Below are 13,353 nucleotides of genomic sequence, written 5' to 3'. Positions count from 1 at the left end.
CACATATTGAAGTATTTGTGGCTGACAACAGTCTGCATAACTCTTTGAATACATAACTCCGTACCGTACCGTCTTCTTCCGCTTATCCGGGGTCGGGTCTCGGGGGCAGCAGCCTAAGCAGGAAGCCCAGACTTCCCTCTCCACAGCCACTTCATCCAGCTCTTTCCGTGGCATCCCGAGGCGTTCCCAGGCCAGCCGAGAGACATAGTCTCTCCAGCGTGTCCTGGGTCTCCTACCGGTGGGACGGGCCCTGAACACCTCACCAGGGAGGCGTCCGGGAGGCATCCTGATTAGATGCCCGAGCCTCCTCATCTGGCTCCTCTCAACGCGGAGGAGCAGCGGGTCTACTCCGAGCTCCTCCCGGCTGACTGAGCTTCTCACCCTATCTCTAAGGGGCCCAGCCAGCCTACGGAGGAAGCTCATTTCGGCCGCTTGTACCCGCCATCTTGTTCTTTGGGTCACGACCCAAAGCTCATGACCAGAGGTGAGGGTAGGAACCAAGATCGACTGGTAAATCCAGAGCTTCGCCTTTCGGCTCAGCTCTCTCTTCACCACGACGGATCTGTGCAGAGTCTGTGCTGTCGATCTCACGCTCCATCCTTCCCTCACTCGTGAACAAGACCCCGAGGTACTTGAACTCCTCCACTTGGGGCAGGATCTCATCCCTGACGGTCTGATGAAGCCAACAGGACCACATCATCCGCAAAAAGCAGTGACCCAATCCTGAGGTCACCAAACCAGACCCCCTCCACACCCTGGCTGCGCCTAAAAATCCTGTCCATAAAGATTATGAACAGGATCGGTGACAAAGGGCAGCCCTGGCGGAGTCCAACCCCCACCGGAAACAAGTCTGACTTATTACCAGCAATGCGGACCAAGCTCTGACACCGGTCATACAGGGAACGGACGGCCCGTATCAGGGCGTCCGATACCCCGTACTCTCAGAGAACCCCCCACAGGATCCCCCGAGGGACACGGTCGAATGCCTTATCCAAGTCCACAAAGCACATGTGGACTGGTTGGGCAAACTCCCATGTACCCTCAAGGATCCTGCAGAGGGTATAGAACTGGTACGCAGTTCCACGGCCCGGACGAAAACCGCATTGCTCCACAACATCCAGGGCCTTGAGGAACTCGGGGCGGATCTCATCCACCCACGGGGGCCCTCCCACCGAGGAGCTTTTTGACCACCTCGGCGACCTCAGCCCCAGAGATAGGAGAGCCCACACCCGAGTCCCCAGGCCCTGCTTCCTTACCAGAAGGCGTGTCGGTGGGATTGAGGAGGTCTTCGAAGTATTCCTTCCACCGATCCACAACGTCCTGAGTCGAGGTCAGCAGCGTACCGTCCCCACCGTACACAGTGTTGACTGTGCACTGCTTCCCCCTCCTGAGATGCCGGATGGTGGTCCAGAACCTCTTCCAAGCCATCCGGAAGTCGTTCTCCATGGCCTTGCCGAACTCCTCCCATGTCCGGGTTTTTGCCTCAGTGACCGCCACAGCTGCACTCCGCTTGGCCTGCCGGTACCTGCCTGCTTCCTCCGGAGTCCCACAGGCTAATAAGGTCCTATAGGACTCCTTCTTCAGCTTGATGGCATCCCTCACCGCTGGTAAAGCAGGGTATGCATTAGGGCGTGGCTACGTCGTGATTGACAGGTTGATTGACCAATGTCCTCGAGATCCAGCCCTCGCGACCATTGCAACCTCCTCGTTCTGCCGTTGGTGCCGCCCATGCCCCCGCCCATACTTAATTATTACTACTTCTTCTAATTATGTATTTTGGAGACTGTTACTAAGCTTCAACACGAGTAGAAATGTGCTTGTTTAAACTTTTTAACATACTTTATATGTTTAAAGTTGTAATTTAAATATCAAAAAATATACTTATTTTTCACTCTATTCTATAAATGTGTATTTTCCCTTCAGAAGATGGAGGCCAGTTCCCAGGTCACCACAATGATGACTCACCACGTTGAAGGTGGGATGATGACTCGCCACGTTGAAGGCGGGATGATGACTCAGCACATTGAAGGCGGGATGAGGACACAGCACATGGAAGGCGGGATGAGGACTCGCCACGTTGAAGGCGGGATGATGACTCAACACATGGAAGGCGGGATGAGGACTCGCCATGTTGAAGGCGGGATGATGACTCAACACATTGAAGGTGGGATGATGACTCAACACCTTGAAGGCGGGATGAGGACACAGCACCTTGAAGGCGGGATGAGGACACAGCACGTTGAAGGCGGGATGAGGACTCAGCACGTTGAAAGCGGGATGAGGACTCAGCACGTTGAAAGCGGGATGAGGACTCAGCACGTTGAAGGTGGGATGATGACTCAGCACGTTGAAGGCGGGATGATGACTCAGCACGTTGAAGGCGGGATGATGACTCAGCGTTTGGCTCATAAAACGCCGCCACGTGTTCCCCCAAAGCCGACCTCAAAGTCCCCACCGTCCTTCGTTTCCAAAATGATGGGACGCCAGCAGTCACCTTCACCTGTCAGACACGTGAAAGGGCCGACGCCGACGCCTGTCAGGTACGACTCAGGGCTTCAATGCCTCGAGGATTAAATAAAGAATGGGGTGAAAACTATCTACAGTTTAGATTTCCTCAAAGCAGCAGAGCAAGATAACGATCCATGACTGTTAACCTTCCTGTCGTCCTACCGGGTCAATTTGACCCCGTCTGTTTTGACTGTTCCTTCCTTCCTTCCTTCCTTCCTTCCTTCCTTCCTTCTTTCCTTCCTTCATCCCCTCCTTGCTTTCTTCCTCCCTCTCTTCCTTCCTTCTTCCTTCCTCCTTTCCTCTCTTCCTTCCTTCTCCCTTCCTTCCTTCTTCCTCCCTCCCTTCCTTCCTTCTTCCTCTCTTCCTCCCTTCCTCCCTTCCTTCCTTGACTCCAGGACAACAGGAGGGTTAAATGAGTAATTTAAGACTCATCATGACTGACTTGGAATATATTAATTAATAATAATAATGAAGTTAGCGTGTCATAGAAGCAAGATACTAAATGCAAGAAAAGAAAATGGCTACCAAATATGGATATTGAGATAAGTTTAGATTTTAGAGATGGGAAAGAATAAACAGTTTTTGGTGCTGTATCTAATCTAATCTAATCATATCTTGTATTTACTGTCGTCCACAGACCCATTTCTCCCTCCAGCAGACTGTCTGTCTCTCCCATCAGACCCGTCAAGTCTCCCGTCATGATCAGGAAACGGGTGAGAACATTTACATCAGCTGTTCAAGTCCAGTCAGTTTAGTTAGTGCCACGGGTGCAGCGCGTAACTCCTCCCGCAGCTTTGAGAAAACCCCAACAATATATACATCAAAACGTGCGGCTCGATCGGGGGAGGGGTGCTATGACTATTGGTGTTGAAATTCCAATTTTTCCCAAAGTTATTCCCAAAAAAACCGGGAGATTTCTCCATTGGAAAGGAATGGGAATTTTTTGAAAATCCCACAAAAATTCACCTTTTTTCAGAGTCACCTAGCTCTCTCATACGTGCACGTAGAAACGTGATTCAAAGTTTAAAACGGAGGAAAACTTGTGCTCTCTCCAATACACCAAATTATTTTCACATAACATGTAAACTTTTCAAACTATGAGCAGTCAAACTAGGAGTGGAAATCACTTTTTCTTCAAAGTTAGAGTGGAAGCGGCAGTTAGCTTGAGTGTGAGAAGTAGTAAAAAATAACCTTAATTTTTATTTTTAACTCGAGCTCACGGCCAAACCGTAAAAAGGAGACAAATAATTTTTTGTCAAAATGTAGACATAGGTGTTGGGGTTCATAAAATATGACGTTGACAGACGGGGTCCGCACAAAATTTAAACGGGGGGGGGCGAGACCAGCAGCAATCCCTGTCTCGCTCCCCATTGACTCTAATGTAATCGTCTTCTTTTTTTCAAAAGAATCTCACTCTGTGTTCACACTGAGCTTACTCGCTCATTTTAAGGAATATGTGAATAAAATAAACACTGTCAGAATCTGCCGGCTTCTGTGTCTCTCACGGTGTTTTCGGTTTTTGGACAGGAGTTACGGTTTTCTCACAGTTTGTAATTGTTCAGGACCTTGTCAGAAGCCAAATTCTGGGGGCATCTTGAGAATTTCCAAGCAGATTCTCACATCGCCGTAGCAACCGTAGGGCCTTAGCTGCCCTTAGCAACCGTAGGGCCTTAGCAACCTGTTGCTGGGCAGAAACTGAGCTACCTTATTGTGATTGGCTAATTCCTGTCTGTCTGTTTTGCCAGTTAACTGAGCCATAATGAATGTAATATTAGTAGTTTACCTTAATGAATGTAATATCATTAGTTTACCGTAATGAATGTAATATCAGTAGTTTGTAGTATTAGTAGACCCTTGTAATGTATTGGTCATTAACATGGTGCTTTCCTGTGCAGGTGTCTGCCTCTCCGGAGGTCCTGCCACCATGGAAGCAGGGAGACTATGTGGCTGAGTCCAGCTACACCAGTGTGAGCAGCATGACCAGTGTGAGCAGCGCCTCCCAGGTCCACATGGAGAAACACTGGGAGCAGCAGGTCAGCGCCACCACAGAGGTGAGGATGATGATGATGGAGTCGCTCCTGCTGCCTTCATCTGCATGCACACTGAACAAAAACATACAGTTTCATTTAGCCTTCCTGTCGTCCTCACGGGTCACATTGACCCCGTCTGTTTTGACGGTTCCTTCCTTCCTTCCTTCCTTCTTTCCGTTTGTTCTTCCTCCCTTCCTTCCTTCCGTCTATCTTTCCGCCTGTCCTTCCTTCCTTCTTTCCTTCCTTCCTCCCTCCTTTCCGTCTTTTTTCCTCCCTTCCTTCTTTCCTTCCTTCTTTCCTTCCTTCCTCCCTTCCTCTTTTTCTTCCTCCCTCCCTCCCTCCTTTGCTTCCTCCCTTCCATCTTTCCTTCCTTCTTTCCTCCCTCCCTCCCTCCCTTCCGTCTTTCTTCCTCTCTTCCTCCCTTCCATTTTTCCTTCCTTCCTTCTTCCTCCCTCCCTCCCTCCCTCCTTTCCGTCCTTCTTCCACCCTTCCTTCCTTCCTTCTTCCTCTCTTCCTCCCTTCCATCTTTCCTCCCTCCCTCCCTCCCTCCTTTTCTTCCTTTCCTTCCTCCCTTCCTTCCTTGACTCGAGGACAACAGGAGGGTTAAGTGCATCTAAATATTTAAGGCCGCTCAAACAGTAGTGAAGTGAACCGATGTGTTGGCCGAGCTGCTTGAGTGTTGGATGTGTAGTGATGTCATGATGTGATGATGTCATGATGTGATGATGTCATGATGTGGGTGCATTAGGGCGAGCATGTTTCCCAGGAAGATAAGAGCGTGGCGGTGGATCAGGCTCGTAGCTGGCGCCTGTCTGAAGCCGCTGTGTCTGCAGAGAAGGTAGATCTCCACCTGCTGCTACCTTCCTTCCTTCCTTCCTTCCTTCCTTCCTTCCTATTATCACTCCACCTGCTGCTACCTTCCTTCCTTCCTTCCTTCCTTCCTATTATCACTCCACCTGCTGCTACCTTCCTTCCTTCCTTCCTTCCTTCCTTCCTTCCTATTATCACTCCACCTGCTGCTACCTTCCTTCCTTCCTTCCTTCCTTCCTTCCTTCCTGCTATCACTCCACCTGCTGCTACCTTCCTTCCTTCCTTCCTTCCTTCCTTCCTTCCTTCCTTCCTTCCTATTATCACTCCACCTGCTGCTACCTTCCTTCCTTCCTTCCTTCCTTCCTTCCTGCTATCACTCCACCTGCTGCTACCTTCCTTCCTTCCTTCCTACTATCACTCCACCTGCTGCCACCTTCCTTCCTTCCTTCTTTCCTTCCTTTCTACTATCACTCTACCTGCTGCTACCTTCCTTCCTTCCTTCCTTCCTTCCTTCCTTCCTTCCTACTATCACTCCACCTGCTGCTACCTTCCTTCCTTCCTGCTATCACTCCACCTGCTGCTACCTTCCTTCCTTCCTTCCTTCCTACTATCACTCCACCTGCTGCCACCTTCCTTCCTTCCTTCCTGCTATCACTCCACCTACTGCTACCTTCCTACCTTCCTTCCTTCCTTCCTTCCTTCCTTCCTTCCTTCCAACAGCCTATAGTAGTTAATAGTCTGGATAGATACGAGCTCTTCTTCACATGTTCTGCTCTGTATCACTTCCTCTCTTATCAGTGTTTAAGCTGCATGCTGCATGGCTTCATACAGTCTGTGATGACGATGATGATGATGATGATGATGATGATGATGATGATGATGATGATGATGATGATGATGTATACATAAACTCTTTGGAGCTTTTGGGTGGAGTATTTTCCTCCAGCTTGTGTACAGTGGATGGCTTGTTGTGTGTCCAGGAGGAGGGAGGGATAAAGGCGGAGGCGGTTGCCACAGTGGTGGCCGCCGTTGATCTAGCTCGGGTCCGTCAGCCCGTTCATGCTGAAGGCGTTCAGGCTGAAGAGGAAGAGACCGGAGAGGCCGAGACCCTGAAGAGAGCTGCAACTACTGCAGAGAGGCATGTTGTTGAAATGAAAATGCTTCCTGCTGAACCCCAAGCTGCTGCGTCTGTGACCTCAGAGCAGCACAGAGTCTCCAAGGCCTCCCAGGTCTCCAAGGCCTCCCAGATCTCCCAGGTCTCCCAGGTCTCCCAGGTCTCCAAGGTCTCCCAGGTCCCCAAGGTCTCCCAGGTCCCCCAAGTCCCCCAGGTCTGAGGACTTTACTGAATTCTTATTGAGAAGATATGAGCTCTGATAATATCTCGCTTTCTTAATGACGTCATAAACTCTGTTGGTCACTTCAGATTCAGAGAGCAACAGAAATCTCCTCCCATGTGGAAACTGGTGTCACCTCTTCCTCTTCCCCAGTAGTTCCACATTTCACAGTTTCTAAAGTTTCCGTTCCTAAACCTGAACCTAGACACGAGGTAAGGAGAGGAGCCGCCGTCGCCTCCACCACCACCCCCCCCCCCCCCCCCTCAAAAAAACAAAACAAAAAACCAACCTCCATCATTTCATCTTTAACACCAGCCATCTTAACGCACAGCCTCCACCCTGGTGTTATGTGGTGTGGTGCACTTTCAACTCTTTCTCACAGAATCACACTCATCCTAAAAATCCCTCTTGTAAAGGCTTCCACAGCATCACGGCCGTTACCATGACGACGACAGCGACACACAAACACAATCTCTCATATCGTAGTGATTGTCGTTATTTTTTACGAAGAAGAAGAAGAAGAAGCGTTTCAGTCAGTGTAGTGGTGAGAGATCTGTGGCTGAGATAGACCCCGACTGGTTCCACTGTTCCTTCTTTCCTCCCTTCCTTCCTTCCTTCCTTCCTTCCATCTGTCCTTCCTCCCTCCTTCTCTCTTTGTTTCCTCCCCATTACCTTCCTCTTTTCGTTCCTTCCTCCCTCCTACCTTCCTTCCTTCCTCCCTTCTTTCTTTCCTCCCCATTACCTTCTTTCTTTCCTTCCTTCCTTCCTCCCTCCTACCTCCCTCCCTCCCTCCCTCCCTCCTTCCTCCCTTCCTCTTTCCTCCTTTCCTGCCTCCCTCCTACCTTCCTACCTCCCTCCTTTCCTTCCTCCCTCCCTCCCTTCGTTCCTTCTTCCTCCCTCCTTTCCTTCCTTCCTCCCTCCCTCCCTTCCTTCTTCCTTCCTTCCTTCCCTTCCTTCCTTCTTTCCTCCTTTCCTACCTTCCTACCTCCCTCCTTTCCTTCCTTCCTTCTTCCTTCCTTCCTCCCTGTCTTCCTTCTTTCCTCTGTCCTTCTTCCCTCCCTTCCCCCCCCTTCCTCTTTCCTCCCTCCCTCCTACCTTCCTTCCTTCTTCTTCCTTCCTTCCTTCCTCCCTCCCTTCCTTGACTCAGTCAGTAATTGCAGGTCTTTAATTGAACACAAATGTTAGTCTAGCTGAGTAAAATGTTACATTATTTACATCATGCAGAATCGTCCTATGTCAAATTTCAATATTCAGGAGTAGAGCATAGCTCAGTGGGTAGAGCTCCTCGCTGCAGGCGACCCCGGTTCGAATCCCGCACCGAGCGGTCCTATCCTGCATGTCATTCCCCCCTCTCTGCCTCCAGTTTCCTGTCTCTCTCTACTAATCTATACAATAAAGGCAAAAAAGCCCAAAAAATATACTTAAAAAAAAAATAAAAAAAATTCAATATTCAGGCTAATATCAAATTGTTTTGTTTGGGACTGAAACTCGTTGCATTGCGTCTCCACTAGTAACGTTAAAATCGATCTCTGTCACCTATAAATTGAGTCACAGCTGTGGTTGACTCTAACTCAGGGGGGTCAAACATGCGGCCCGTGGGCCAGAACCGGCACGCCGAGAGGTCCAATCCGGCCCAGTTTCCTTCTTCCTCTTTTCCTTCCTTCCGTCTGTACTTCCTTCCTTCCTCCCTTCCATCCATCTACCCTTCTTCCCTTCCTTCCTTCCTTCCTTCTTCCCTCCTGTCCTTACTTCCTTCCATCTACCCTTCTTCCCTTCCTTCCTTCCATCCATCTACACTTCTTTTCCTTCCTTACTTCCATCTACCCTTCTTCCCTTCCTTCCTTCCATCCATCTACCCTTCTTTTCCTTCCTTCCTTCTTTCCATCTACCCTTCCGTCCTTCCTTCCTTCCTTCCTTCCTTCCCATCTGGTCTTCTTTTCCTTCCTTCCATCTACCCTTCTTTTCCTTCCTTCCTTCCTTCATTCTTTTCCTTCTCCTCCTTCTTTCCTTCCTTCCTTCCCATCATGTCGTCTTTTCCTTCCTTCCTTCCTTCCTTCCTTCCTTCCTTTTAATGACCCGGCCCACATGAGATCAAATATGCGGCCCTTGAATGAAGATGAGTTTGACTCCTCTGCTCTAGCTGAATTAGTTGTCATGCTGTGGAAACCTGCTCATTCAAACATTTACTATGGACAGTCCATCCCCACTAAGATCCACTCCTCCTCCACTTCCTCCTCCATCTCCTCCTTCTCCTTCTCCTCCTACGAATCCTCGGGACTTTTGGAAGCTGTGTTTGGTTTTGTTTTGGATGGTTAACGCTGTTCTCATTGGTCCGGCCAGGTGTCCATCTCCGGCTCTGCTATCGCCGCTCTGCACAAAGACTTATCGTCCACTTCCACTCACAGAAAAATCATCAAGCCCGTCAAGTCTCCCAGTCCGTCTCGCAGAGCCACACCAGCACCACCAGCAGCACCAGCAGCACCAACACCGGAGCCGCTCCCACCGCCCTTTAGAGACTCCAGATATCAGAGTCAGTTTGAGTTACGGGCGAGTGAGGAGGAGTTTGAGGACTGGGAGCCTCAGGTTGGTCCGCTGCTTCCCCCCAAAAAAAACCATTCCTCCCAGTTTAACCCGTCTGCTGCTGCGTTCCCCTTCTTCACCGCAAAAGCAGCAGCCGCCAAAATCTCACGCTGCATCTCCTTCATCTGCCTCATGAAGAATCCCTCTCTTCCTCTTATCCTCTTATCCTCTTATCCTCTTCCTGTCTCTTCCCTCATGTCATCTCTGCAGGTTTTTTTTTATCTGTTCTAACCGGCTTCCTCTCGTCCATCCTCACTGAGCTCTCCGCTGTCATGGTTTGATAGTGATGATGATGATGATGATGATGATGATGGTCTGACTTGTTGTTTGATGTTTTGTCTCAGGAGGCAGCTGCAGTGGCCACAGTCACCGTTCAGGAGCCGGTTGTTCCTCCTGCTCTGATTGCTGTGAGTACTTTTCCTCTCTCCACTTCCTGTTTCCTTCCTTTTTAAGAGACTACTGATGATGAGCTACCTGGGTTTCCAAAACTGAAAATGTAAAGTGTCTGTTCAGATAGATGGATGGATGGATGGATGGATAGATAGATGGATAGATGGAGGAGGAAACGATTTTTAATAATAATGAGATAGCGCTCAATAAGAAAGGTTTTATTTTGAAAAGCTCAGACAGGAAGCCACCACAGCTCCATCTGTCCTTCCTTCCATCCTTCCTTCCTTCCTCTCTCCCTCCCTTCCTGCCTTTCCTCCCTCCCTTCCTCTTTTCCTTCCTTCCCTTCCTCCCTTCCTCTTTTCCTTGCTTCATTCCTCCCTCCCTCCCTCCCTTCATTCCTTCCTTCCTCCTTTCCTATTTTAGACCCATCTCCCTCCCTTTTTGTCTTGTCTACCCGTAATTTACAGCCCCAACTTTGTTTGTTAATAATAATGAGATAGAGCTCAATAACAAAGGTTTTATTTTGAAAAGCTCAGACAGGAAGTGGTTGTAGCTCCGTTAGTTTGACAGAAGCTGAAACACAGTGAAATGTTTTAAGTTTCCAGCCTGCGTCAGACGATGCTGAGTTTACTCACTCATTATTAAAAACTAGGAAGTCACCGCTTTTATTTTGAAAAATACCGTGATATACATTTTTGGTCATACCGCCCAGCACTAAGAATAACTTTATTTCCAACAGAGTTCACTGTCACTGTTATCTCGTATCATTTTATGTACTTAATGCTATAATATTGCACATATGATAGAGCTTTATTCTGACGGTGCGACTGCTTCCTGTTCAGGGCCTGATGAATGTGACGGTGACTGAAGGCGAGTCTGCCACCCTTGAGTGCCAGATCAGCGGCCATCCTGCTCCCGTCATCATGTGGTTCAGAGAAGATTACAAGATCGAGAGTTCTATCGACTTCCAGATCACCTACGAGAGCGGATTCGCCCGGATGGTGATCCGCGAAGCGTTCGCCGAAGACAGCGGCCGCTTCACCTGCACCGCCACCAGCGAGGCGGGAACCGTCAGCACCTCCTGCTACCTGCTCGTCAAAGGTAACGAGCTGAAGGACACAAGGACACGACTTCTGAGTTACACTAAAGACAAAAGGGATCCTGGGTGACTTTAACCCTCCTGTTGTCCTCGTGTCAAGGAAGGAAGGGAGGGAGGAAGAAGGAAGGAAAGGAGGGAGGGAGGGAGGGAGGGAGGGAGGGAGAAAGGAAGAAAGGAAAGGAAGGGAGGAAGAAGGTAAGGAAGGGAGGGAGGAAAGGAGGGAGGAAGTGAGGAAGGAAGAAGGACGGAAAGGAGGAAGGGAGGAAGAAGGAAAGGAAGGAAGGGAGAAAGTAAGGAGGAAGGAAAGGAGGGAAGGAGGAAGGAAGGAAGGAGGAAGGAAAGGAGGGAGGGAGGAAGGAAGGAAGGAAAGGAGGGAGGGAGGGAGGGAGGGAGGGAGGGAGGAAGGAAGAAGGAAGGAAAGGAGGGAGGAGGAAGGAAGGAAAGGAAGGGAAGAAGTGAGGAAGGAAGAAGGAAAGAAAGGAGGGAGGAAGAAGGAAAGGAAGGGAGGAAAGAAAGAAGGAAGGAAAGGAGGGAGGAAGGAAGGAAGGACATGAGGAGGAAAGAAGGAAGGAAGTGAGGAAGGAAAAAGGAAGGAAAGGAAGGAAGGAGGGAGGAAAGAAAAAAGGAGGGGAGGGAAGGGAAGAAGGTAATGGGAAGGAAAGAAAGAGAGAAGGAGGGAGGAAGGACATACGGAAGGAAGGAAGGAAAGAAGGAACAGTCAAAACAGACGGGGTCAGTTTGACCCGTGAGGTCGACAGGAAGTTTAAATAATAGAGAATCTGAAATGTCCCAGACACGGTTAGATCTGATACCTGATCGCCAAAATAAAAGCATTATAAAATTATTGCGCAATCTTTGGCCTTAAGCAGCATTGTTTAAGAGTTTGATGGTAAACCGGTTGAGTTTGCAGTTAGGGGCCGAGGGCAGGAGCTCATATTATGGATGGCTCAGTCACTATCCTCTGGGCTTTGTTCATATATAGACTGCAGAGGTCTGATAGTCACTTCCTCCTATCATCAGCTTCCTGGGTTTAGTTTTCAGCGTTGCAGTCAGGTTGTGATACCAGGCTGACCTCTCATATCGGACCTGGTTAAATATAGTAGCAGGTCAGAGTGAGTACATGACTTTGGCCACTAGAGGAAGGAAGGAAGGAAAGGAGGAGGAAGTGAGGAAGGAGGAAGGAAGGAAAGGAGGGAGGGAGGGAGGAAGGAAGGAAGGAAGGAAGGGAGGAAGAAGGAAAGGAAGAAGGAAAGGAAGGGAGGAAGAAGAAAGGAAGGGAAGAAGGAAGGAGGGAGGAAGTGAGGAAGGAAGAAGGAAGGAAAGGAGGGAGGGAGGGAGGGAGGGAGGAAGAAAGAAAGGAGGGGAGGGAAGGGAGGAAGGTAATAGCAAGGAAAGAAAGAGAGAAGGAAGGAGGGAGGAAGGGCAGATGGAAGGAAAGGAGGAAGGAACAGTGAACAGTGATTTGTGAAGTGAAGTACATGACGTTGGCCACTAGATGGCGGCAATGTAACTTCAACACATCATTAATGCTGCTCTCATGCCGACCAATAAACATGATGACGTAATATAACTTTAATGTTCTCACTCAGTAAATGTTATTTCATTTATTCCCTTCCTTCTTTCCTCACTTCCTTCTTTCCTTCCTCCCTCCTTACTCCTTTCCTTCCTTCTTCCCTTCCTTCCTTCCCTCTTTCTTTGCTCCCTCCTCCTTCCATACTTCTTTCCTCGCTTCGTTCCTTCTCTCCTTCCTTCCACCTTCCTTACTTCCTTACTCCTTCCTTCCTCCCTTCAATCCTTCTCTCCTTACTTCCTTCCTTCCTTCCTACCTTCCTTACTTCCTTCCTCCTTTCCTTCCTTCCTTCCTTCCTTCCTCCCTCCCTCTTTCTTTAATTTTTCCTTCCCTTCCTTCCCTCTTTCTTTGCTCCCTTCCTTCTCTCCTTACTTCCTTCCTCCTTTCCTTCCTCTCTTCCTTCTTTCCTTCCTTCCTCCCTTCCTACCTTCCTTCCTTCCACCTTTCCTTCCTCACTTCCTTCTCTCCTTCCTTCCTTCCTCCCTTCCTTCTCTCCTTCCTTCCTTCCTCTTTTCCTCCCTCCCTTCCTTCTCTCCTTACTTCCTTCCTCCTTTCCTCCCTCCCTTTCTTCCTTCCTCCCTTCCTTCTCTCCTTCCTTCCTTCCTCTTTTCCTCCCTCCCTTCTTTCTCTCCTTACTTCCTTCCCCCTTTCCTTCCTCCCTTCCTTCTCTCCTTACTTCCTTCCTCCCTTCTTTCCTTCCTTCCACCTTTCCTTCCTCTCTTCCTTTCTTCCTTCCTTCCTTCCTTCCTTCCTTCCTTCCTCCTTTCCTTCCTCACTTCCTTCCAACCTTCCTACCTTCCTTCCTTCTCTCCTTACTTCCTTCCTCCTTTCCTTCCTCCCTTCCTTCCTACCTCCTTTCCTTCCTCCCTTCCTTCCTACCTTCCTTCCTTCCTTCCTTCCTTCCTACCTTCCTAACTCTCTTCCTTCTCTCCTTCCTGCCTTCCTACATTCTTTCCTCTCTTCCTTTTCTCCTTCCTTCCTTCCTCCTTTCCTTCCTCCTTTCCTTCCTTCCTTCCTTCCCCCTTTCCTTGT

At 49.3% G+C, this 13,353-nt stretch overlaps 1 protein-coding gene across 1 annotated transcript in view; it reads left to right on the top strand.

Annotated features, from left to right (window-relative positions):
- The window catches only part of ttn.2 (titin, tandem duplicate 2), a 267,045-nt gene that overhangs the window by 3,197 nt on the left and 250,495 nt on the right, over window positions 1–13,353 (top strand). Inside the window, 10 exon segments of the mRNA XM_053329075.1 lie at window positions 2,317–2,540; window positions 3,146–3,221; window positions 4,404–4,591; window positions 5,316–5,376; window positions 6,329–6,532; window positions 6,605–6,622; window positions 6,772–6,894; window positions 9,023–9,265; window positions 9,607–9,669; window positions 10,495–10,753. Of these exon segments, the coding sequence (XP_053185050.1) occupies window positions 2,317–2,540; window positions 3,146–3,221; window positions 4,404–4,591; window positions 5,316–5,376; window positions 6,329–6,532; window positions 6,605–6,622; window positions 6,772–6,894; window positions 9,023–9,265; window positions 9,607–9,669; window positions 10,495–10,753 (1,459 nt within the window).

The sequence above is a fragment of the Scomber japonicus genome, chromosome 11 (genome assembly GCF_027409825.1).
Source record: "Scomber japonicus isolate fScoJap1 chromosome 11, fScoJap1.pri, whole genome shotgun sequence".
NCBI lineage: Eukaryota > Metazoa > Chordata > Actinopteri > Scombriformes > Scombridae > Scomber > Scomber japonicus.
This window is presented reverse-complemented; position numbering and strand designations above follow the sequence as displayed.